This window comes from Carettochelys insculpta, chromosome 27 (genome assembly GCF_033958435.1).
Source record: "Carettochelys insculpta isolate YL-2023 chromosome 27, ASM3395843v1, whole genome shotgun sequence".
NCBI classification, from domain to species: Eukaryota; Metazoa; Chordata; order Testudines; family Carettochelyidae; genus Carettochelys; species Carettochelys insculpta.
In genome coordinates, this window is record NC_134163.1 from 14,700,931 (window position 1) to 14,727,791 (window position 26,861).

At 40.5% G+C, this 26,861-nt stretch overlaps 1 protein-coding gene across 2 annotated transcripts; it reads right to left on the reverse strand.

Annotated features, from left to right (window-relative positions):
* Positions 1-1,643: 1,643 nt before the first annotated feature.
* MAU2 (MAU2 sister chromatid cohesion factor) lies at positions 1,644-26,827 on the reverse strand. Of its 2 annotated transcripts, none has more exons than XM_074978612.1 (19): positions 26,742-26,827; positions 25,410-25,427; positions 25,092-25,157; positions 24,313-24,408; positions 22,828-22,922; positions 21,836-21,863; positions 21,113-21,268; positions 20,734-20,880; positions 19,481-19,571; positions 18,701-18,804; positions 17,348-17,425; positions 16,750-16,815; positions 15,993-16,076; positions 14,907-14,956; positions 14,514-14,591; positions 13,838-13,949; positions 12,335-12,425; positions 7,751-7,878; positions 1,644-6,134 (listed from the first exon to the last, which is right to left on the reverse strand). In XM_074978612.1, the coding sequence occupies exons 1-19, from the start codon at positions 26,778-26,780 to the stop codon at positions 6,060-6,062; spliced, it is 1,602 nt and encodes a 533-aa protein (XP_074834713.1). In that variant the 5' UTR covers positions 26,781-26,827; the 3' UTR covers positions 1,644-6,059. The 2 variants fall into 2 exon arrangements, with proteins under 2 accessions (XP_074834713.1, XP_074834712.1); XM_074978611.1 differs by lacking the exon at positions 26,742-26,827 and adding an exon at positions 26,029-26,427.
* Positions 26,828-26,861: the final 34 nt, after the last annotated feature.

Consider the following 26,861-nt stretch of genomic DNA (forward strand, 5'->3'; position numbering starts at 1 on the left):
GACCTTCAGGCTACTCCGAACCTTAGTTTACAGATGACAGATTCTTCTGAAGTTACACTTTAGCCCACATTTGGATCCAACAACTTTTGCTATCTTACTCATGTTGGCATAAGGATTTAAAGTAGTCTTTGGCGCAAGAAGCGTTACATCACCTAGTGCAGTTTAGTTATAAAAATGCAGAGCAGTGGTGGGCAACCTGCAGCTCAGAGACTGCATGCAGCCCATCAGCGTTCTAGAAGCATGCGGTACATAAGATTTGTTTACTGTTGCCCACGCACAGGCATGCCCGATTCTGTTGATTTCCATCTGTGTAGGTTTTTCCCCCTACCAGTATTACTAAAAATTACACAAAACAAGGGCACATGAAGCGAGGCGCATGCTGATTGTGCACAACATTGATGGAGAGAGCTGTGCATGCAAAACGCTGCCATGGTTCAATCAGTACATCCTGCAAATTCTAGAAATGCAAGCGCATTTAGCAAAATTACCCTGTCCAAGGAGACTGTCTTGGTTACAACAGTCATGTGGCCCACTTACTAAGTTTGGTTGCCCATTGCTGGTGTAAAGAGGTTTTGGTACCCAGCTTTACAAGAAGTTTGCTCAATCTAACACTGGAACAAATAGTGAACTCTGGAACCTATATGAAATAATATGTGCTAAGAGCTCTATGTCCAGTCTGCTTAAGTCTGTTTGCTGCAGGATGTCAAGTTATTAATGTAAAGTGCATGTCAAAGGTTAAATGTAAAAAGTTAATCTGGAAGGGCAAGCTGCCTACTCCTAACAAAAGCAATGAGTCATAGCACTGGAAGGGAGTGTCTGGCTGTCCTGTTAATGAATTCATGCCAGCTCACAGGCTCTCTGGAGCTCCTGGTGAACAGGCTGCAGTAACAATTTCCCTCATGTTAACTGGGATGGTTTGTTAGGTGCTTGCCAAACTACTGATGACTACCCCTTGCAGCTCAACCCTGTGGACACTAATGTTAGGATCATACCTGGCACTGAATGTATCTGTAGTGATAACAGCTCTGGGAGTGAATGTGAAGGAATAGGGGGCACCAGTTGTGTTCTGATTTATTGTCCCTGGATTTCTTTTTAGTCTCATTGCTTCAGATGGAGAGTGCAAAACAGGACAGCCCAAAAACACTCTGGGCAGTCCACACTTCCCTACCACACACACAAACATGTTTCTGTCCAGTCAAGGAAAGCATATTATAACCATGCCAAGAGAATCTTGTTAGCTTAGGCACTGCCCTGGAGTTGCATTTGTAATTAAATTTTGTACCAGATTTTGAACAGCTGCACCTGTGCTACCACTTAAATGGCAGTATAGACTAGGCTCAGGCATTTTCATTACCTTCATATCATCCCAGGTTCAGAGCCTTAGACAGGAACACTGAACAGCACTCCACCTCCACGCATGGTGCTGTTTTGGTCCTGCTCCCTGTATGCTGCCATGTTACCTCTTTGCACATACAGGCTGGCATCCTGCTTGGGCAAGGCTCTCTCTGAACAGTGTTTTGTCCCAAAGCCAGCAGCATCTTGAACAACTTGCAACAGCAGGGACAGGTTGAGTCACCACCTCCATGTAAAGAGGCTTTGGTAGTCATGGTTACCTGGAATTAGTATTTTACAAGTTACTAAAATTAAAGACAGATTAAACTTTATTAAAAATTCTAATATAGAAAATGAGAGGAACCAAATGCAATGTACTAATGCCTAATCTTATGTCTCATATAAGTTACTGTATTTATTGTTACAGTAGTAGTAGTTCCCGTATTTAGGGAGAACTACAAACAATACATTGTACAGACCCAATCTAACATTAACATTTCATTGCAGCAAATAATTCAACACACTTGCTCAGACAGACAGCAGAACTGTATAGACAAGTGTTACTTCACTTTGTATAGAAAAACCTTCCATGAAAACAAGCTGAAATACTGATTGGCCCCCTGCTCTACCAGCTGGCACAAAAGAGCTTCTATAATTGTGGCATGAATGTCATATTATAAATGCTAATCAGGTTCATTTATTGTGATATGTAGTTTTGTCAGCTCCCCATACCTTAAAGCAAAACAGCATACTAATTAAAATTTACCATAAAATAAAATTAACTATCCACTCTCTGGGTAAACTGTGTAATTGACTGAAATGGAAGAGGTGAAACAGAGTGCTGAATGGCACGAGTCTATAGGTAGCATAACAACTTAAGGTTCTAACACTGTTACCATCATTCCTTTTGCTTGTTTGCACACACATGTAATCACTGGAGGATTTAAGTCCGTATCTGCTTTTTCAAGAAATTGTGAACTAATTTAAATAGTTTTTCCCAAGTATGTAATTTGTATTAGCTGAATCCTCTCTGAAGTCTGTATTGCAGGAAATGATATAGGCAAACACTGTGTCAGACCTTGTCGTCTATACACGGTGTAAAAATAATATACAGATGCATTTAATTATCATGTAGAAGTTTTACTATTCATTTAGAAATACTAAAGAAACTGTACAGTTTTCCTAATTACATCTTTAGAGGATTTTTTTAAGAAGTTCATAAAATGACTGTATAATGTTTCATATAAAGGGAATGAAGGAACACCTTATTTGAATAGGAGTTCTGCTCAAATCAGTTTCAATCAATGCTGCTTCAAATCAGATCAAGCACTTAATCAACATTTTCTAAACTGTACATTTCTAATTTTCTATTCATCTTCATATAGATGACCAAAGACAATATGCATTTTTAAAATTAGTAAGAATTTAAGTTAGGAGCTCCTTATTTTTATCTGTGATACATACAAAATGTATTGAAAAGGAAATTTTACTATTAAATAATTTAATACACAAGTATAGTCAAAAAGCATTGTACATTGTAGCAAATGTACATTAAGTTTCAGAGATACAAAATTACCAGGTTAATTCAAATTTACACTGGGAAGTTCTGCACATGGGGAGAACTCGGGAGGAAAGGAAAGAGAGTTTGAATTCAAACGGAGGAGGGAGCTATGGGCGGGGGGGGTGATACATCAACTCTCGACAAGTATGAACAAGCATGCCATTCTATGCAGAAAAAACTGGAAATCCAGCACTACCCTACACAGAAGCAAGTGTTGACCAGTCAGGTAACAGATGGAATTCCCAGTTATTTTCTATAACTTAACATGCTTTCTACAATTTCTGCAGCTAGAACAAAGCAATCCATGTGTACCAAGGTATTGCCAACAAGCTTGAAACTCATCACTGCAAATGGAAGAGCTGCACAGAAGATAATACAAGGCCTTTTCGTAACCTTTCAGATTGAAAATCTATTTCAAAATAGCTCCCCTGAAAGTCTGAAGGCAGCAGTGCCATAGGAGGCAACATCTCTGTGTAGACCCAAGTGAACATACCTCGCTTGTCTGGAGGATCCTTCACGTAAACCATCCTAATTCTCAGCCTGCTACAAGGATTTGTCCTCCATGCCCTAACCCAACACTGCTTCACAGAAGAGGCGGCATTTATTTGACTAATATGTATATTATTTTCTTTCAGTTGTATAGGAACATGGATGAAAAGAGCTTTAGGATGGATGACAGGAGCCTAGAGGGAAGTTGAAGGAACAGTGCTTGGGTCATCTGAATAGGCCTACTTTTGAAGGGAATTATTTAAAAAACCAAATGAAACGAGTGATGTTACAGAACAAGAGCATTCCCTATCAGTGGGAAACCTAGCCAGGCACATGTACTCCCACCGCCATTGTGTAGAGGCTCCATTTTTTAACTCATGAGAGCCATCCCACATGCCCCACCCAACTCACTCACTTGCTCGCTCAAGATTCTTCCAGGAGATTTTTAAGGGACCAACCACAAGTTGAGAAAGGTGAGGTGGGGTGCTTAACACCACTCAGACTATGGCCCCTTTCCAGCAGTGTTTCAGTGGGAGGAGGTGTCTGATCAGCACTTTTAGAAGTCTGGCCATAGAGGTATCAGAAACTAATTGCATCATGCCCCAGAGTAAAGGTTGTGGGCTTTAAGAAAGATGTCTGGATGACATGGGAAATATGGCACCATTTACCTGAAAATAACTGGCTGAAATCCAGACAAAGTGACTACAGTGACAGCTGCTCAATGGCCTGCACCAAAAGTATCCTTCCTAGCAGTGGCTACTCATATCACAATCCAACTTCTTTGCTGGCAGTCCCATCAGAGGCCAGCGAGTGACAGAACAGACAGACTCCACCTGCTAAGTAGTGGTACTATGGTGCAAGCCTGCAGTGCTACTTCCAAAATGTATGGGGAGAGGAGATTTCTGTCCCCAGAGCTGTCAATCTGGGACGTTTCATGAGAATGCTGCATTACACTAAGTATCAATGATATAATTCAAAAGGAACTCAAAACTACGCTCCAAGTAGCATACCCCATGATCAACTGGCATAGCCCTTCTTAGATACAAGAATAGCATTCCAATCTAGGCCAAAAAAGCCAGAGGACAAAAACAGGAGCATCTCTTTTTTTAGCTTACACGGTCACAAGTGTTGTGGACCAGTTTGTTTGTACAACTATGAGAAGCAAGGATCATGAAAAGTTTATTTCCATGAAAGTATCCATAAAACCCTGCCAACTCACAAAAGATGCTGTTATCTTTGAGTTCTGGGGGAAAAAACCCTTGCTGCATCAAGTACAGCTTTGTTTAAAAATCCTGACAACTTTTTGTCTTAAGATGCAGAGCCACCAAAAAAGAGAACACACACACACAACCCTATAACCACCTTTACACCGTTCTGCACTCAAGCTACAAGCTGCTGACACTGCTCCACAGAACTGACACTTCCTGAACACTATTCTGCACAATGGAAATGACCAAAGTTGTGACCACATCTCTCCTAGTTTAGTAGGCAGCTTGACAGCACAGAGAAACACAGTAACTTCACAGCAGCAGGATGCCAAAAACACATGTACCAGAACAGAAAAAAGTTGCCCAGCAGATGGAAAATAGTTTGGAAACACAAGATTTCCCAAGTGTATGGATTAGTCTGTTGTAAGCTTCTTCTATGCAAATGTGTGTGTCATATTTGGGGACTGTTCACCCTGAACTACAAAGTGTTTTGCTGCTCTTCAAAAGTCTGTATGGCTTGTGATAGGACAGAAGAATGCAAAATGCTTCCTCTCCCCCACTTAGGCAATCTGTGCAAGGGACAGATAAAACACTCACTGGCTTTCCCCCTGCGGGTGAACAGTAACCTAAATGTAAAGGAGTCAGATAGAGCCAAGACTGTGCCCCATCCAGTGGAGAACTGGACAGCCACACAACATGGCAAAGTAGCAGGCACAAAGCATACACACACCTGGGAAGTAGAATGCCTCCTCCTGCTTCCTATAAGGCAGAATAGCTCTCCAACATAGGGCAGGGCCAGAATATGACTACCCAACCTGTCAGTTAGTTTAGGCAACTAAAGTCTAATCAGTAAATAAGCTAATTTTTACCTTCACAACAGGATTCCAATACTTCTAGCATTCTCAAAGCCTTGATACAGACGAAGAAAGGTTGCTACCTCATGAACCAAATTCTGAAGCCTGCTGTGCTCTATGGCTAGTCATGATTCTGTGCAATTACTCCCAAGGAGCAGAGACCACAGAAAACAAAAAGCTGGCATGCATCATTGCAGGTAGGGTTTAAATATTTAGATTATGATCATTGTATTCAGATTGGAACACTCTCTCCATTTACAGTTATTGTCTTTTAAAATCAAACATCTAACCAATCTAAGGAACAAGTGCTCCTCTTTGTCTAAACCTTAATTCTGGACAAGAGGAAAACAAGTTAAAACCAGAATGTGTGTAAAGACACAAACTAGCTCTATGTTCACACAGGCTATGTAAAAGCAGCTTAAAATGCCCTTCTCACTTTAAGTCTATGAAATGTTCATTGCATGATTATCAATCCATTTCCTAATGAGGACCTTGCTAGAAGAGGAATTTGCTTTGTTTTCTTTGCACGCCAGTTTTTGGGAAACATTTTTTCCACCTTCCTTTTCTGGCTATGTTTTTTAAGCATTGTCCTGGTACTCTCTCTCTCTCTCTCTCTCACAGTAGACTGGCCAGGCTGGTGGTGGGTCCATTCTGAGCCTGGAACTGTACAGGTGGTGGTCCATCTGTCCACTGAAAGACAACACACAACATGAAAATCCTATATTTACTATAAAAGAAAGGAGAGGGGGAAAAAAAAAATCACAGCAGTCAGAAGTGAAAGGTTGGCCATATATTATTTATCACATTGAGATAACAAAAATGAGAGCATCAGAAGTTGTTGAGAACCATAATGTTTGATTTTTACCAGCCAGGAGTTCATTACTAAAATAGATCACAGACACAAAATGCTGCTATTCTAACTGCCAGTCATTCCTGAATTCAATTTCATTTCAAACACTGGTCACTTATTGCATTTGACCTAGGATAGATAAGCTGAGTGACTACATTTCCTATTCCTTCTCATAAACGTGAAGATCCAATCCTGAAACCACTCACCTGAGTACAGATTTGATGGATATGACCTCAAGGTGAGTTTGTCTGCACAAGTCCAATAAAGTGCTCAGGCTACAACCAAAATTACATTCAGCAAAGGCCCATTCATCACCCATCTTAATACATTTAGGCATTCTGCATTTTACAAAATCTGCTAGACAAAAAGCTAAGTTTTTGTAACATACATTATTACAGTCCACCCTATGCAATCAGAACCTGCATCATAAAAAGCCCAGCAATGCAGGTAGACATCAAAAAGAAGTCAAACACAGCACAATCACTGAAATCTGTGTCCTCCAGGATTGCAGGATACATTTTAATTTTTTTTACACTTTTACACACACACACACACACACACACACACTTGCCATGTGCATCTTTGTAAACAAGAGGTTCTCTCTCAGACGTTCCCCCCCCCCCCCCCCCCCGGAAATCTCTATACTGCAGACAAAACAATGAAATTATTTCTTCTTATTCTCTCATTTTGTTACCACAAAGTGAAGAGGTTTAAAACTAAATATTTTTAATTGGACTGACTTTACCTCTTCAAAATAGTCTGAGTGTCAGAACATTTTAACATTGGTAGTCACAGTTAGGGAGTCAGACATTAAAGTACTTCTCTGGCTTCCAAATTAAGGCATTGTTTTTTAGTTTTGTTAGAATTTATCTTAGGTGACTCAAAGAATAGCACATTCAAAAAAAGGAAAAAATCGGTTTATGGCAATGTCTCTAAAGATACAAAATGTGACATTAAACCAAAACCTAGACTGACTACACAAAAATATTTTTAATTAGGCACAGAAAATCTAAACATGGCAGAAATGTCAACAATAGTGGACGTTTCTTGCAGTTTACAAGATGATACCACTCTCAGATCAAAGATCTTAATGCACTACCATAACCTAACAACATATCCAATATATAATTGGTTTCTTGTTTTTGAAAGCAAGAACTGTAATTAAAATAAACCAGCTGACAGGTTACAGAAACTGTTTCTTCGTGCAATAATCATGCAACACTCAGGGAAAAGCATTTGAGAAATAAAAACATCACTAACAGCCTTTACAGAAGTTCACTCATTAAATTTGATCTCATTTCTCTTTTCTGTTATCAATTCATTTTAAGTTAGGAAGTAGCCTGAACTTTGGCCACTCATTGAGTTGCTTGTGTGCGGGGGGAAGGGGTGACAGACGAGAGAAGAAATCAGTGTGGCTTTACAAGCATCACACTGGTGAAAGATGAAGACTGCTTACTGTAATTAGGTTGTGTTCTGGAAGACTACAAGCTTCAATATGGTCCTGAAGAAGCTGCTGTGAAAAGTTTTGATGCATCTGTGCAGCCTCATGAGCATCCATTGCATTCCCACATGCTTTGTTCAGATCTGAAAGAGTTCAAGAAGTGCAGGCTGTCACACTTTTGCACTGAGAGAAAGATAAATGTCTGATAGTTCAGACAAATTTTTTTTTTGCTTAAGAATTCCCCTTTTTATTGCCTGGAAGAAGAGGAGTTCACTGACATAGCTCCATGTGGAACTTCCTGTCTCCAACCTTATAAAGAAGTCATTTTCAAAGGACACTGAATCCAGATTTTTTAAAAGTGGTTCTCTTCCCTCCACATGCCCCCAAAAGGCTGCCCTTGAAAAAGTAAGCCCTGATACTTTTATAACAACTCCTGAGAGAACTTTAGAGTTATTTCTAACATGCTAGGAATGTTTATAAAGTTATTTCTGGCAAAGGAGAACCATGAAAATGACACAGGGTTAAGTCTACACTAGGAATGTTGCATTAGCACTTCAGTGTACACTTTACCTAGGTCCAGGGGAAGGGTATCCCCATCAGCATACATAATCCACCTCCTCAAGAGGCAACAGCTTGAAAAAATAATGCTTTGATTTACCTAATACCATCTACATTAGAGATCAGATCAGTTTAAACTATGTCATTCAGGAATATGGATTTTTCACACACCTGAGTGATGTACAATTTTTAGTGTAAGCCAGAACAAAAGGCTGGAGTTTTCAAAAGGAATACAGGGGAATTAAGCACCCAAATTCTATTAGCGTTCAGTGGGAGTTTAACACAACCCCTCAGACTTCCAGACAAAGTACTGCCTATTGTACAATGTAAACTGAAAAGATAGATGAGAACATGCCTCCTTTCAATCCTGGTAACACTGAGTGATACCTGTAACTATGACAGATAGATCATTCAGACAGAAGGGTGAGTTTTAAAGGCCTTGATGATAAAAACACAAACCCTTACTGTTCTTATTAGTCTACAATTCATTCTAAAACACTTTGGGGTAATCACCATGATAAGGAAATATACAAGTGCTTCTCCCTCATCTACTTAACCCAAAACCAAGATCAGACAAAACTGAACCAAAACAATGAAAAGTTACATTCTGTGCTAACTTCTACCATCATAGGCACTACCTTCCAGCATCTCCAATAGGAACTGCACGCTTGCCTCTGAGAGCAGATTTAAGTTTAGGTATTATATAAAATAAAAATATTTAGCAAAATTTGCTCAAATTACACGATGCTATCATACTAGCCACATCTCAAATTCCCCACTATTGCACTGTCCTATTTTCCACAAAGAGGGCAGGCGAAAGTTTCATGTTTGCAGATCTGTTTTTGCCCCCATTTCAAAAGTTGGATTTGTGTACACCTCAAAGTTTATTCTTTTTATTTTCAGCTTCTATGGACAATACACAAGTAGTTGCACAAGGACTATTAAGCAAAGTTCTTACTTGAGCAGACATCTGCTTGTCAGCTCTGACAGTGTATTTACAGTGCCACCTATTGGAAAAAGCATGGGACTCCATATCTTGACAATTACAAGAAATTCTATTGAGTAGAGCTGATTTTAATGACTGAGCTGTAATTTTTTTTTAATTACAAAACCCAAATATTGTAGAGATTTAAACTGTGCTTTTTAATTCACTACAGTCTGAACCCTGGCATCACTGTCTTATTCTATGTAATGTTTGTTTATTTAAAATAGTGCCTTTTAGTTAGCTCAGAGCATCCCACAATTCCCTCTTCCATTAAGAAGTGCTGTGTGGTTAGGGACACAGAGTTCATGGCACCTAGTGGCAGGACACTACCCACTTCTAATTCTGCCTTCTGAGATCAGAGCTCACCCTCTGCCAAAGGTGCTTGCCAGTCTTCTCCTCAATGTCAAAAATCATACACAATCCATTTGATTTGCCAGGCTGCTTGTATATTAGGTGACTGGAGAAATTTGTTTCAATATTAAATATCTGTTTATACAGAAAATTCTGTGATCACAAGAGAAAAATGTAAGTTTTCAAATGCAATTTGAAGACAGTTGGAGAATCAGTGAGGCCCAGAAACACAGACAGGCTGTTCCCAATGGAAGTAACTGCAGGAAAGAAAGCTCTCACCCCAAACAGCAATTACATAGGAAGTGATGAACAGGAGGCCCATGGTGAGAGACAAGCTGAGGAAATAGGCTGAAGTGTAGAAAAAGGTAGGCAAGAGCACTGCAATGTTAAGCAGTGTGAATTTTCAAAATGCTCTATGGAGTAAACTGGAAGGGACAGCTTTTAAGGGTGCCAATCTGCCCTTAATAGTTCCATTTTGCTAGGGTATTTCAGACAATTAGTAGCCCAGTGCTTTTTCCATCAGCAACTCTTATGTTCGTACAGGAGGAATTAATGAGGGAAAAGGTGCATTCTGGGTGGCTCAGAATGGAAATTTAGGGTGAATGGGTAGCTATCATGATGCACAGTTAAGCAAAAAGAAGACATCTCTTATCTTGTGTTATCAGAAACCTGAAGCACTGCTATCCTGCAGCGAATACAATGTTAACAATCAAGCTCTCCCACAAGTACCTTGATTGTAAACAAAAAAAACACACCATAAACACACACACCCACCACCAGCATAACAGTGCCAAGACAAAGAGCCTGTCTCTGTAGTGCATTTTATCATACGGATTTGACTCCAAATACTGTGTCAAATTCTAATGCACTAACCCTGAGTAATGCTTTGCGCTATGAGCAGTTTTACAAATTGTCCATGCATATGGCTTGCTCATCTCTTATAACTAAAAGGCTTTAATCTATTTCAAGGCATTTCCTTGAAAGCAAGTTTATGAAAGATCTATAACCACATAAAAGGAGTGCAGAAAAGAAGAAAATTTTAAGCCAGATCACTAGTGACTGAAAAGTGATACTATCAGTGGGAGAATGTTCAACCATTTGTTTGTGGTAAGTTAGGAAGTCAGAGGCTAGTTACTAGTGGGTTAGTATCCACACATCATGAAATAAGTTGATCTCTTGTAGGAAGTCCCAGGAGGTAACCGTGGAAACGGTTACCCTTTCCACTGGAGGGATCTCGGGGGCATGGATAAGGCACACAAATGGGACAGTATGGGGGAAGTTTGTATGGTACCCACACTGTGGATAACCTGAAGGTGTCAGTGTTCAGGGTTATCAACACACCTTGTGCAAGTGCTACACTCCCATGGAAAAAAAATGGGTCAAATGCCCAGAAAATATTTTTAACCTAAGCAGCAGAAAGAGACGAATGCAAGCCCAGCCTTTCTTGCCTGCAGTGCTTAATGTGTAGTGCAGTTTTCACTGACACGTGACTATTTATATTAAATTGAAGCTGCAGGGTAAGTCAATTGTGGTATTAACACTGTCTGCTGAGAAAGTCAATATTTGTACAAAGCATCGTGTGTCTTATAGGGGTAAAATTAAGTGATATTTATGTCTGATGTGGTATAAAAGTCTCCCCTCTTGTATTTATGAACCTGCTGACAGCAGCAGAAGTTATGAAGCAAAACAATCAATGGTTGCAGTATCCAGAGCACAGGGTAGGATGAAGTGCAGAGAATGCTGAAAAAGGGATACTTTGTGAGGAATCAGCTACAAAGGAGAACACACCCTCTAGGGAAAAACAAACAGCAGAAATGTAGCACTTTAAAGACTAACCAAATGATTTATTCACTGATGAGCTTTCATAGGACAGACTGATTTCATCAGATCATTTGGTTAGTCTGTAAAGTGCTACAATTCTGCTGTTTTGTTCTTTTGGAGTACAGACTAACATGGGTACCTCTCTGTTACTATTCAGCATCCTCTAGAATCCTGCCTATTTCATTCACCCTTCTCAGCTTTGCAGCAGGCTAACCCACCTTTCTAGCCAAGAACTAGATCAACCTCTCTCTTGATTAATTTAATGCTTCTCTTGTGCTAGCCACATAGGATTGCTAGACAGCAATATAAGATTTTCTCTCATCACTTTTAAAGGTGTTCATGAAAAGACACTATAAACTGAAGGCATTAGTGATTTTGTGACAAAAAAAACCCAAGCAGGGACAACTTTGGCATCCAAAAACACCACACCAAAAGCAAAAGAAAAACCCACATACCCTGAAGTTGGTGTCAGGGTTAAAGACTTCAATAGGCACCCAGAACAGCCATTACCATCTAGTATTTGCCAGGGCTTTACTTCATCTTCCCACTTGACTACCATATCTCACCTGGTTTAATTCAAAACATGGCTACCTCTCTGTCACTGGTTTAATTCACTTTCCCTTTCTTTCACCTTGCATCCTAACTCTGAACTAGAAAAGGGCACATAAAAACTTCAGACTAGCACTCCTATCATGCACTGAAAAAATTTCCCTCCTCTACCAGGTCATAACCGTCTCAACTGCCAATATGTCCTGATCAGACAAGGGATGTTGAACTTTACAAGCGTTCAAAAAACTGAGACACATGGCCTTTCCCTTCTCCCCATCCCTGAGATCTGAGCTTGCTACTTGTGTTGTACACAGACATACAAGAGTTATACTTACCACGCAGAAGAGCTGAAGACCATAATTGCACAGACATATCTGGGATCTTGCTAGCAAGTTGCATGGCTGGTACTACCATGTTATTACTTTCCTAGTTAAAAATGCATATTAAGGTCAAACACTCATTTTTAGCCACAGGTTTTTTCTTTAAGACATAAAAGTGTTCCAAAAATGTATGATTTGTGTAACAAGCCAAACCATGGATGGTCACTGACAAAGAGTATCTAGCTTAACTCTTAACTATTCTCATGCATTAGGTAAGAGCCGCTGATGGAAATTTATACTTATGTGACAACATTTCTGAGCTATTAGAATCCACTTCATGTGAGATTATATTCCTCTATATAAATTTAGTTATGTTACATCAAAATACTGGATCTGCTGCAGCAAACTAAATCCAAACATCAAATATAAAGATTTATCTTGAAAAGGCTACAGACACCTGAACAGAGAGCCAAAACATTATATGGAAAATGACATACTGGACTGCATTACAGCTGACACAGGCAGAAGGCAGGAAGCTCGGAGGTAAAGTTCACTGCTCCCAAGTGCATAAGAAAAGCAAATGGGGACTGCGAGAAGGGAGGTGGAGAGAATGGCTCCTTGCATAGTGTAGTCTGGTAAGGATATTAACTTCTGAGGAAGAATTTTGTTTCACTATATGAACCACCAATATTTACAAATACTAAATTACAGCTGAAACTGAAACAGCTTTGATAAAACACAGAATGGCTGCCATGTTCCAACCCAGGAGGTGGCTGCTTTTGTATGATAGGAGAGTAACCACTAAAATACAAGTATCAGAGAGGTAGCTGTGTTAGTCTGTAGCTTTGAGAACAACAAGTCGTCTGGTGGCACCTTATAGACTAACAGATATTTTGGAGCATAAGCTTTTGTGGGCAGACTCGCTTCATCAGATGCATGGGGGGGTGGTTTCAGAGGGGTATTTAAAGAATACCACCCCCCTACTCATGCTCCAAAATATCTGTTAGTTTATAAAAGGTGCCACAAGACTTCTTGTTGTTCACTAAAATACAGTCTAAAGTGGTCTACTCTCTTTCTATGCAATAGGAATTAGAGTGTATCTACTGGGCACATTGGGGAAAATACTGCATGCATCAGCTTACCCCACAACATGGGGATTAAAAAAAGAGGCTACGAATTCAGAATCTTTTCCAAAACTATCTGGTTTAAACCATTTCTCCTCTACTCTGATAGTGTTTAAAATTGCTTGAAAAGCGTAAGAAAATACGATCTTCTGAAGTAGACTGGAAATGTCATTGCTTTGTCAATGTATCATTAAACACGCAAATCACAAATTGAAAAGTCAATATGCTGCCACCTAAAAGCTGGCATACTGTTATATGTGGAGCTCTTCAGACAGTAGTTTTGCTGTGGTTTTTTTTTTCTTTTTTTTTTTTTGGGGGGGGGGGCGCAGAACTGGAGGAGCAGCAAGTAAACCAAGGGTTTCCAGTAGCAGTAAAGAAAAATGTAAAGGCTTACCCTGTGATTCCCTAATACATAGAATATGTGACCCAGGAGTACAAGAGAACATGCCGTTAATCGGTTCAAGTCTTCTGCATTTGACATTTTCAGTGTCTCTCTTAAAAATCGTCTATCAATATAGAACAAAAATAAAATCTTCAAGAAAATAGTTTCCTTTCCTTCTAATATGCAGAATACATGTAACAGCCATAACCCAGAATACAAAGACTTACTGCAAATCTAGGGACAAACACTGGGAGTCAGGGGACTACAGTCTACTCCCAGCTCTGCCACTGGTCTGTTACAAAAACCTTGCGCAAGCCACTCCCCATCACCACCCCCAGGAGCCTCAGTCTTCCTGTCTGTAAAATTGGGATAATTCCACAGCCAACTGAGAAGCATTTTGAGATCTACCAGTGAGGAGTGCTGATATTTTTAGTCAGGCTTTCAATACTACAGAGTGAAGAAATATAAAGGCAGGTTGGGGAAAATTTCTCTCAACTGTCTGTCAGTCCTATTTAGTAAAACAATATTAAACCAGCACAGCCATATTCAAGTGAAGGAGGATTCTGGTAGGCTTAGCAAGGCCCTCATTCTCTCTCTCTCCCCCTCCCTTCTTCCCCCCCCACCAATTTTGTATGAAACATTTCCCCTTTTGCTCACCCCTTCCAAATGGCACTGACTTTGCACTCACTTTGCTTCATTGTATCTTCCTTGGAAGAAAGAGAAGAGTCCTCGAATGTAGAAAGCAGCTGCTCGGAGACAGTGAGAGCTGGGGACAAAACAATAAATTTAAGTCTAGGAGTTTTTCCAATAACTACCAATGCATGATACAGAACATATTCCAGGAATTTATTTTCCAACATTTCGTAAAGAAATCAAAGCATACTACTTAGTGCCAATGATTAAAAAACTGTCGTATTTCAGACACATTAAACCTCTCTTCCTTGACATCAAAAGCTGATCACTTGCATTTCATGCTATGTTCCCCCCCATTTAACCCATTTTTATAAGTTAAAAGACATAAAAACATCCTTGTAAAAAAAAAAAAAAAACAACATTTAGGGTATATATCCAGAATTCTTACCTTACAGGAAAGTTGTGGTCTGGATTTATCCTTTCCAATAAACTGTAAAGCTACAGTTAAGAAGCAGAAGTGGAAAAATGGTTTCTGACAATTATTAGCTTACAGTATTGCATACCTGCATTAAAACATTTGTATTACAAAGCAGAATGGTGAATGCTATACAAACAACATAGCAAGGATTTGCTGTTATTGCCTATCCACTAGGATGCAAGATGGAACATTCCAACACTGAAAAGCGCCATCAGTTCAATCTGGCCCTAAAAAAAATCAAGTTTAAACCAAACAATATTCTACTTAAGACTACCTGAGTGTTAGCATGGAACTTTGTATTTCACTGGAAAGGTTTTCATTAAAAGCCTAACTAGACTGTCTGCAGGCCAAACGTTGAGTTATCTTGCTAGTTAGCAAGAACCAGAATCGACAATAACCAAAAATTAGACTAATTTTGATTCTCCAAGATTCCCTTTAACATGCTTCATGCTTTCGCTTGATGAAACTGACAATGTATGATTTGTTCGTAGCTACTGTTTCTGAAAAGTAACGAAAGAAGTCACTATCCAGTGCTACACAGACAGAATACACAAAAGCTGCTGTACAGATGACAAACACTTGAAAGCTGGTGTAAACTGTTCTGGGAAGAAACGGTTGGTCAGTCTTCTAACAACTAACACTGATAACTTAATACTAAACTCCATGAACTACAGCTATCACCCTTAGTCACAGAAAAACTGAGACAGACATCTTAAGGGAGTAGCTCAAGATCCCAGAGGGAGTCAGTCAGTGACAGGACTGGAATTGGGACTCCCTCTGTTGTGCTCAGACATTTAAACCACACCTCTACGTAGCATCCAAAATGCTCCAGTTTCCTTTAGTAGTCTGCACCGAGCCAACTCATACCCTCAAACCCCGTAAGTATTATTAATTAAAAGTGACGTAATATTAATATATTATATTGACTAGATGGTGATGGCCTAACAAAGCACACTCCCTTGTGGCAAAACATACCAAGTGCAGTCCTAAAAGATTTTCCCCTCTTGCAAATATGTGCTTTCGAAAGCCATAGATCAGAAGCAGTCAGTCACCTACCTCTTGATGCCTGTTGCCTTCCCTGATGTACACACTAGCCAGGTTTGTCACAATAAATGCCCACAATTCCTGATGTGTGGTAAGCTAAAATAGAATACAAAACACAAACTAAAACCAGAACGGACTCAAGTGGTAGTAGTAAAGCAGCATGTCTACAGCTCTCACAAGACAAAGATATAACCCAGCACAGATGATCCAAGATAGCTAGACGTTCAAAAGCGCTTTCATATTCGGAACTCGTTTCTGAGAAGCTGTTAATAAATGTTAAATCCAACAGCTATCGGTAAAAGTCTCTACAGCAAAACACACAACAGGCAGCATTTAAAAAACAAATTCCTGTGGTGAAGCTTTGTTTCGGTTCATTATTCCGATTTCTTAAAAATTCGCTGGTTCATTTTAATTACTCTTCTCTTGTCAGAAGAAAGTGCTCAGGAATATTGGAATGATCCAGTGGAGAGGAGGAGAATTAAGAGTGGGGGTGGAGGGGCTGCAGAGAGTCAGTGATTTAATATAGTCATAGGTACTCATAACATCTTTACTATAATGGGTTCAGGTATACTTAGTCGTGATAGTATCAGAGAATACTGTGCTCAAAGGTCTGACTTACCAGTTGTAAAGCAAGAGACGTAAAAGAATACCCAGGGCTGCTTAATAAAAGGTTACTAGAAAACAGACCCTAGAGAAGGGAAAGTTTATTCTGTGCCATGTCTACATTTAACAGAGATACAGCAAGTAATTTAAGCCTCAAAAACCTTACCCTCAATGCAGTAGTAAACTGTGCTTCTGCATTGTCCATGCAATTAACGGAAATGCAGTAAAGCCCCTATAAAAGAAAGTGCATTTAACTAAGTGTTCTAGTAAATGCAGTGAAATTCAAATTCTGCAGTAAAGAAGATTGTCATTAAGTTTGATTCTGTAAACCCTGGCGTTATGAGGCATTAACAGGAAAACAATCTAATGCGCTTTACACCAGACACCAAAAAGCCTCAGTTTAGTTTGGCCTACACAAGATGATCAAGTAAATTCCTGTACTGCCAACTTCTTACCACATTATTGTTTCTATGCTATTTGTTTCTATAGCATCAAAAATACAAATTCTAGATAGAGTGAAACATCTGAAGCTTACTGTGTTACCAAAATACATTACCTAAAGCATTTAATATACTTTGTGGATATTCACTTGCAAAGCTCCCATAATAGTGTGCTATATTTTTTAAAGGAAAACAGTTTTAAACATTTAATTCTACAGTTGTTACAGCATGCTACATTCACCAGTTATCTGTAATAATTAAGGTGGAACTCTAGGTATGGTGCCATGTATAGGCAAAAATTCAACAGTAATAGCATGTACTCACAAGGAGAGTATGTAGTTGTGCAGCATGATTAGAAAACAGTCTGGGAGACTGCTGACAGAGTTGACAAACTTGTGAGATCTGTTAGAAGACAAGATTAAATCATTCACTCTTTTATTACACCTGAGCCTGTCCCCACATCCCAATTGCCTGAACTGTAACAGTCGGTCTATTACTGTGCTTTTCTCAAAATGAGCTCAAGTTATGTTTTGCACCTCTAAAACAGAGCCCAGACCTGTTGCAAGCTAAGCTGTATGCAGAACAATGTATATGCACCCTTCCCCATATAAGGATGTGTACACCAGGTAGTTTTCAGAATTATTTGCTTTATAGTAGCTTCTATCATGTGCTGGGCACTAGCCATCCCAATAAAGTCACGGCTCTTCTCTTGAAGAGCTCACAATCCAAGACAACATGCAACAGACAAAAAAAGTACAAAAAAAAGAGTCATCACCAAGTGCTCCTTTATTTAGCCACAATTGCTTGACAAAATTTCTTTTAAGCACTGTGGTAGGAAGTGTTAAAAGATCTGAAAAAGTTAGTGGAACAATTCAGAAAGCAAATTCCATAAATAAGGGGATAGAATGAAAAAGTGCAGATATTTGAGGGCGGACTGAACAGGAAGGAAGCTGAGACTGGCATTACCATCAGTGGGGAGGAGGGAAATGGTGACATAAGACAAACGTAAGTAGACAAAAGGCAAAGAGCTGTGAGGGACTGGGAAAGCCACGGCAATATGCCTAATTTGAACCAGATAGAGAATGAGTCACTAGAAGGATTCAAAGGGGAAAGAGACAGTCAGAGAAAGAACTGAAAAATTAATCTTCAGGTGCATTTTTATGCACTATCAGGATGGAGAGGAGAGCCTGGATGATAGTTTTAGCTGCATGGACAGAAAGAAACACGTCTCTCTTATATGTACAAAGTTTGAAGTGTCACATGGTGAACACTGGGTAGAAGCTAAGAAAAAGACAACTCTAGTTATGGGTATGAGTGAAAGAAATATGGTGGAATTGTAAAGAGTGACAGAAAAGAAAACAAGGAAGAATGAAACTTAGTTCTGGCCTAATACATTAGAAAGCTATAATATTTTAAAGCCCTGTGAGTAAAATCTCAGAAGAGCTCTCAAATGAGGCAGGGAAGGGTAATTTCATTTCAACTTTTACAAACCTTGCCAATATCTTATTAAGGATTCCCAGATACTAGTAAGCATGTTAGAAGTTACATTGAGACTACTGGGACTTTGAACTTGTTGTTAGAAAGTTAAATTTCCATATTTTTAAATGAATATTTATTGCAAAGATTAAAGAAGAGTCAAAAGATTACAGCACAGAAGTGACCAAAAGATAGTTTTACCTCCTGCAGTGCTGTCGCTTTGTGACCTGTTACAAGACGACACATGATAATATGTTCCAACAAAATAACTTGGAAAGATGACAAAATAGGACTGCAGTCCAACACTGAAGAGGGAAAAAAGGACAGTTCAAGAAACAGACGTTATATAGCACTGTAACACCCTAACTCTGCAGCCTATGCCCAAAGTAACTACTACAAAAAAAGCTAGCTTCTCTCATGCCAACAGTTCAAAACAACTTCAGCAAAGAGTTCTGAGCAGAAGTCTACATTAACTATGTGGCACTGTAGAAGCCAGCTTACTCCTATTTCAGTTGCTACTTGTGGAAGTGAACTTATGAAAAGGAGAACTGCCCTGAAAGCAAGGAAGAATGGCGGCAATCCCAGCTTCACTTAGCTGCACCCCTATGGAACTTGAATTTGCTTCCAATAAGCGAGATCCTCAATAGGCTGGTGATTTGGACTATCAGGATTCTACAAAACTGTCTAGAAGAAACTGCTAGAACTGATAAATTATCTCTACATCCATAACTCAATAGGCTATCCAGTAAATATGTACAGGAAAGAATTCCCATTCTGGACATAAATCTTAATCAACTCAGCAAAATTCTTACAACTGAGCAGTATATCATCACACACAGGCTTACTGAAGTAGCCTGGAATGCATCAGTATTATTAGTGGTCCCTGTTCTTGCATTCAGATTACATTTCTTGGTATTTCTATGTTACCAGATCAAGGTGCCTTTCAACTTATCAAAAGCTTTAATCTCCCCCCATACTTACTCTTTAGCTTTTCTAGCTGCATGAGTGCTTTGTCTGTGTACTTTTGTGCCTTTTCCAAGTACCCTGCTTGCATGGAATGCATCACTGTCACCTGCCAAAGAATATAAGACAGGAAAAAATAGAATCTGCAAGTCTAGAGCTAAACACCAGAACTAAAGCCAAAACCATTTAAATCCTTCACCTAAAATCTAGTCAGTTTCAAAAGATGAGTTATGTTCAGGCACATGGTGTCAATTTCCTTGCTTTGTTGAAAAAGAATCTTCTTCTGCTGTCAGTAATGAAGAACCAACACAGATATGGGAAATGAATTAGATTCTATTTGCTCTTGTATTAAGGTCATTGTCAACTCAGTTTCATTTTCAGGGCTTCTTGTACAACTCTTAAATGCTCCCCTTACTGATGTGAATAAAATTGCACAGAGTAGAGTAGAATAGAACAGGATTTGAAGCTAATAGTGTAAGCAAAAGCAACATGCAGCCTACAACCTACAAGAGCTTTACTACAGGTGATTAGGGAAAACCGAGAAAAAAACTTGACTTTCAGATCCCAGGTTTAGTTGGCAGAGCTGACTTGCCTGGAAATTAACACTATGATCATGTCACTTTAAAGTCACTTTCCAAAGTAAAAGTTAATTTTAGGATTAGTAAACTTACATGTAAGTTAAAACTACTCTTCCAAGCTAAGTCTCCCACAGTATATGAGCATCCACTGCTATTTAAAAGACCTTGATTGGCAATAGCAGCTTGTCATCTAGTGACTTGACCACCAAGAAACAGATGTGAAAGCACCAGATTCAAGCTTAATTGACTTCTCAGGTCTCTGGTTTTAGAAGCAAAAGCTGTTGCATTAAAAACCAATGCTTTTGAAAACACACTACAACACGGTGCAGAATAGCAAGCTCTCCTAGCCAATTCTTTCAAGACCATGTTTGCCATCTGTTGGTCATTTAAGCCACATAAGTCACCACATTTTGGCCTGAATAAGTTTGAACTTACAGGATACATTGCATCTTTTTGAGCCTTGTGAAGAACAAGGGTCAAGTAAAAAAAAAAAAAACAAAAAAACAACCTTATTTCTGTACTATGCATTCAGCTGACACACAACAACAAATTCCACCACCACTTAAATAATAATAGTGACTGCATGTAGGATCATGTTCTGGATAAGTGGTCCAGCCATATGTGAAATGAGCACATTTATCCTGAATCTCAGGGAGTTATCACCACTTGCTGAAATGAAAAAAACTTCCTCACCAGGTAAACCAGCACACACATGTGCTCCTTTGGCAGCCAGTGGAAGAGATCTGCTGGGTTGCTGGGTAGAATCTCATCATCATGAAGAGTCGATATGGTCTGAATGCACTGCTGGAGCTGCTTCAGACAAGGCTTCACACTTTTTACCTATGAAAGTTGATTTATATTATACACGGGCCAACCATTTGAGACAACAGCTGAATATTTATATTGTTCAGTAAATGTGTCAGACAGTTAACAGTACTTGTCTTAAAGAGTCAGTCTACTTTAAGGAATAAATTGAACCAATAATTTCAAAACACGCTGCAGCCCTTTAGCTAAGAATCTCTCCCTGATGCCCAAAGATGTTATTGTGCAGAATTATCATCTTTTCACATACCTGCCCAGCATCCAGGTAATGAGTCACCTGCAAAACCAAGAAGAACACACGCAATGATTCCTTCTGGATGGGGTTCCCTTGCCAGTTTTCAACTATCTGTCCACACAGAGTAAGGAGTGGGTGCACTTCCTGCAGTTTCCGTTCCATTAGAAGAAGCTATAACAAAAGGATTATGGGTATGAACAGTACAGAACAAACATCTTAAATGCTCAATGAAGCTGAGTCAAAGTTGTTGCGTGCTCTTCCCTTTTGAATATCATAGCTTCTTTAAGCCCCTAACTGCAAACTTAAGAAATTCAATTTCAAAAGATACCTTTTTAAAAAAAGAACTGGTCATTATGTTACTGAAACTTTCATCCTGCATCACAAAGGGGATTCTTTGCTAATTATAATCAACTTCCTTAATCTGAGGTATGCCAATAAATAAAGATGCTTGATTTCTTCGTGAAACTACTTTTATGTTACTATTCTGAACAGACAAGACATGGAACTACTCAAGAATCCTGCATACCAAAGAGTAAATTTCAGATGCACATCAAACATTAGCTTGCGTTCAGAAATGAAATAGAACTTGACTGGCACAAGGCAGGCACAAAAACATTTAAGACCAGACAATTTCAAGGCCAATAGTCTTATTTTTCCCTATAAAGCGTATAAACTGAACTAATGGTACTAAAGTTGCTTGTCTGCTTATTTTGATACACTTAAATATATCCAACTCACCATTCCTTTACTTAGCAGAAACAGTGCCCTGAAATAAAACAAAACTGTGTCACAGCTCTAAGAAGGTATTGCACTGAACAAAATCCACTCATGAGAGAAAAATTCAGGGTCAGAGACTGCTGCAGACCTTTTAAGCACAGACTGTACTACGCCACAGGAAACAAGCCTTTGGGATACGCAACACACTTTAAATACTTACACTGCCTGGGATCCTGGATCAAACACCTAATACAACCAACTTAGCCTCTGTCCTTTTATGGTAAATGAAATTCATGCAGTCTATTACCTGAGGGTCTTTCAAATGAGATCTCATGAAAGGGAGGTCCTGCCTGCTTTGCAAGGCACTCATCCCATGGTCCTATTTACCTTTCCTCCCTCATTACTACGCAGCATGCTGTGCGCACTGGCTGAGTGCTGCCCTCCATCCAGTGGTGACAGCATGGACTTTAGAGTACTTTTAACAAAATAAATGTAAGATAAATTATAAGACAGTGTGTGGGAAAGGAGAAGAGTGTTTAATCAGACTTTTGGTGTCTCACTATAAACCAAACCACAGAAAACACCTACTATCCTCCATCTCTGGGGGCCCATTCAAAGTAGACATAAGAATCTTGCCATAGCTAGAAGAGGAAGGCAGGTTGAAAAGTTGAAAAAGGAAGTCCAAATTACAGCACCAAGGAATTAAAAAGCCTTCAGAAGTCTCGAGTTGCAGGGGAACCACAGGCTAAAGACTGCATGTTGGGAAGAATCTGAGCAGACGAGTAGGATGAACAAAGTTCTGTTTAAAAACAAGGATTTCTGGAGCTTTGATGCATGCTGCAGGTGTCTGCTTTCTGCTAGAAGCAGCCTTGGACAGGCAACAGATTCAGATAGCAGAGAGAGAAAAGACATAAGATCTGGTATGATTATGATGGATTTACAGAAGCTCATTTGCAACTATCATCACTATGTAAACTGGAATAAAATAGAAGAGCTAAGCAAAGGAAACATACCTGGTATACTCTGATCCTACTACCCGGGCATATTCTGCGCCAACTCCTAGAAGGTCACATGCTGATACCAAATCTTTTTCAAGTGTGTGTAGTTGCTAAAGAGAAAAAAAATTGGTCAGTTTTCACACCAGCATTTTTAATGACTCAAAGTTCTAGTCTTCTTTTTCTGTTATTGTTGTTGGTTAGGGTTTCTTTTTGGGTTGTGGGAGGGGGAGCTGCTCTAGGCACTCCTGTTACAATAATTTGATGTTTTGTTACGAAATTAACCTTTCCATACAACTCCTTAATAGGAGTTCTTTGAATGTCACCTGAACGCAACAGAAGGCCTTTTCAGGAAACACTTCTATTGCTCTTCAGGGAAAAAAAAAATTAATTCAACATTCAAAGAAAATCCCCTTCAAACCTTATTTAGTTTTAAATACACTCTTACCCAAGGGAATAGCACTGTTAGTCTATATCTTTTCAAAACAAAGCAAGCAGCCCTACAGTACTTTAAAGACTGTATTATTGTTTATTAGGTAAGGAGGTTTTGTGAGAAAGACCACTTCTTTCAAATTCTGGAGCAGAATTGAACTCATCATAAAGACAAGACAGTCTATACTATGCACAGCCTATTCTAAACCTAACTTACATTCCAAAACAGTAATTGCTCCTTTGGCAGGGAAGGTACTATCAAAGTCGGAGAATACCACTGAGTATCAAAGCCCCAGGCCAGGGAAGAAAAGTGGCATAAGGCTTTTTTGTGATAATTCCTTACTTTCTGAAATAAGAATTGTACCAAATCTCAGTGGAATGTGCAACAGAATAAAGAATTGGCACTTTTTAAAAAGGAAGGAGCTAAAAAGAAATATGCCACAATACCAGCAACATATTTGGTGCATGTAGGAAATTATACATGCAACCGAAACCATGCCTAAAAACACTTAAAAAACAAGGAAAGCAAAACTGATATTGATCTGAAGTCTTCACAGTAATTCCACTTTCTAACCCAGTTCTGCTTTAGATGCTCTGTCAAGTGGAGAACAGAGGAATCCACACTCTCACACCACCCTCAAGTTGGAAACTCACTATTCAGTCCAGTCAGCTCTGGGCTTTATAGGGAGGCTTCAGTTTTATGTACACTTTAAAGGGGATTCTTCCAACTTTTCCCAGGCTTTTGTTTCCCTGCTACAGTCCTAAAGATCATCCTTCCTCCCACACTTCCTTCTCTGCCAGACACTTCTCCACCAAGACCGGAAAAGAGGCCAGGAATAGGCTCTATTTGGAGTACATCACAATAGCAAAGGTGAAGCACTCTCCCCAGTTTAGTCTATGCACAAGTTCAAGCCCCCGGATCGAGAGAGAGACACCAAAGCCTTGCTGTTTCTGCAGTAACATTTGCTCCTCTTTGCTGAAATCTCAAAATGTACAAGTGCATCATACTTACTTCCTATCATTTTCAGCATCCTGGTATACAGTTTTGTAAGAGACCTAAAGAGTACTTACTGCGAGCTGAAAAAGTAGTCTACAGTGCCAGTATGGAGTTTGCTGTGAAATCTGAATGGCTTTCCGCAACAAGGGCTTTGCCGCATCGACAGAATTCTGAAATAACAGTATGTATTTTAAATTCATCAATAAAATCAACCAATATAAGAAATCGTCAATATTAAAAGCAGTGAGATTTAATTAAAGATGCTCTGGTTTGAAAAAAAATCTACAAACAGGTAAAAAAAAGTCTTAAAGCAAGAAAAACGTAAACAAAACTGAAAACAAACACCTGACATCAGTGATCAAATTTGCAGTCCTCTAAAGACATGAGCATGAGTCAATTAATCTGCACACTTGCATAACCCTTCATATGTACAAAATGCATACTAGACAATGGAAATGGTCTTTCCTAAAAACATGGCAGACCCTTTATGAAGGCCTTTCAGTAAATCTAACCCAAAATATTCAAGGCACATACAAAAGTTATCAAGCAACCCCAAAAATGTTCAGTTTGTCTTTAACAACACAACTAATGAAATAGCCAGGAACAGCAAACTCATTTCACTACACAACTTAAGTGTAACAGTAATTGCAACTAGCCTTAATGTAATACTTTGAAACACCTCAGAATTATCATATTATTTCTCTATAAATTAAGTTTCTCTGCACCCACTCGGAAGTGCGCATGTCATTACTGGTGTTTGTACATATTGACATTTGGTTCTAATACAAAATACACACACACACACACCAAGTGTCAACACCCTTCACCCCCTTGGTGGCTTCAATACACTTACCTCTTGACAGTATAGCTCAGACAGAAGGCTTGCAGCTTCAAATTTAACATCTTCAAACTGCGGAATCTAGCAGCATCAGAGTTAAGCTAATATTAAACTTTGCTGAAATATATAGTACTCCACCAATCCATGCTCAATATGTCAAAGTAAAACTTAAATATTTAAGAAAAAGTCCACAACTAGGATTGGGCTATAAAATGCTGAATCAGCTTCTCTCAGGCCAGTTTCATTTCAAGTGATATTTCATATAAATCCAGATTATAGAAGTGAGTTTTCATCTAACAGAAGTTCTACTTTTAGACAGTCAGGAAAGGATACTTGTTGCGATATCAACCACTGCAAGAGAAGACAACAGATCAGTGCACAGCCCGACTCATGGGTTCATTTAAGAAACCACCACTGATTCTCACTCTATCATTTACTCAGTAAGTCTACCCCTAACAAAGCAGAGTTTACGGACAGAACTTGACACAGACACCACATTTGTATCCACAAAAATGAACTGTGGATATCTGTGGCCATATCTGTAGGTACAGATATAAAGTGAATAGCTGCAAACCTGCAGGGCTCTACATTAAAAAAACAAACAAACAGGTATTTACACCTGCAACCATGAGCTGCAAATCTCTACCCACCTGCACAGCTCTACTGATCAGCCTCGGGCAGCCGGGTCCACACCCAACAGCACGAAATCTTTCATGCTTCTCAGCCAAAAAAAAAATCCACCACCCCAGAGCGCAGCCTGCCACCCTGCTCAGCAGGGCAGCCCAACAGCAGCTGGCTGGGGCAGAGGCGGGAGGGCGGCCTGACCCACACTAAGGAATCGGGTCACCTGCGCTCAGAGGCGCGGGAGGGCGCTCGGACACTGACCGGGCCTCTCCAGGGCAGCCCGCCTCCGCCTCCTACCCCCTCAGGCGTCCCCCACCCCCGCGCTCACCGCCTTCTCGAGGTGCCCGCGGGCCTGGTCGCCGTTGCGGGTGTGGTGGTAGAGCACGGAGCCCAGCTGCAGGTGGGTGCGGGCCTCCATGCGGGCCGGCGGCTTGCGGAGCAGCACGGCCTGCAGGCAGTGCACGCACAGCCGCACCTTGGGCGGGCTGGACGTGCGGAAGTGCTCAGCCAGGCCCAGCAGCGCCAGGTACCACGACTCGCCGCCGCCGCCGCCCGGCCCGGGCCCAGCCCCGCCGCCCGAGCCCGCCCCGGGCCCAGCGCCGCCACCCCCGCCAGCCTCCCCGGAGCCCGAGCCCGCCGCGCCCCCCGCCGCCTGCTGCGGAGGCGGCGGCTGCTGAGGGGCCGCCCCGGTCGCCGAGCCCGAACCCGCCCCAGCTACCGCCGCCATCTTAGGGTGGCCGCCACAGCGCGGGGACGGGGGGGTGGGGGGAAGCGCTGCTGCCCGCGAAAGGGCGCATGGGACATGGAGTCGCTGGAAGCACATTGATCTCGCGATAACTCGGAGAAAATCCCGCGATAGGGGGAAGAGGGCCGCACTCACGGGCGAGGTGATCCCTGTGTCCCTCGAACAGGCTCATGGGAAATGTTGTTCTTGCCTCCCCCACCCCGGAGGCCTCAAGAGTCGCTGGAGAATCGCGCGCTCCCAATGCGACTTCCCGCGCGCAGGCTCATGGGAGTCGTAGTCCCTTTCTCCTGCCCTACCCGGGTGGCCGAATCTGGCCGTTGGGGCGAGTGAGGCATCTGAGGCCAGGCGCTGAAGCGAGACGACCTCTCACTCTTCCAGCTGCCGTCCCCGCTGTCCGCTTTCCTGATGTCGGACTA

What these genes read in the sequence shown, in the direction of transcription:
- MAU2 (XM_074978611.1), bottom strand. Translation starts at nt 26,427, where the DNA reads ATGGCGGCGGTAGCTGGGGCGGGTTCGGGCTCGGCGACCGGGGCGGCC. An exon ending in AAGGCAACAGGCATCAAGAG is followed by an intron (nt 14,957 to 15,992) that starts GTAGGTGACTGA and finishes TCTTAACTGTAG; the next exon opens with CTTTACAGTTTATTGGAAAG. An exon ending in CAGAACACAACCTAATTACA is followed by an intron (nt 6,135 to 7,750) that starts GTAAGCAGTCTT and finishes GTTGTCTTTCAG; the next exon opens with TGGACAGATGGACCACCACC.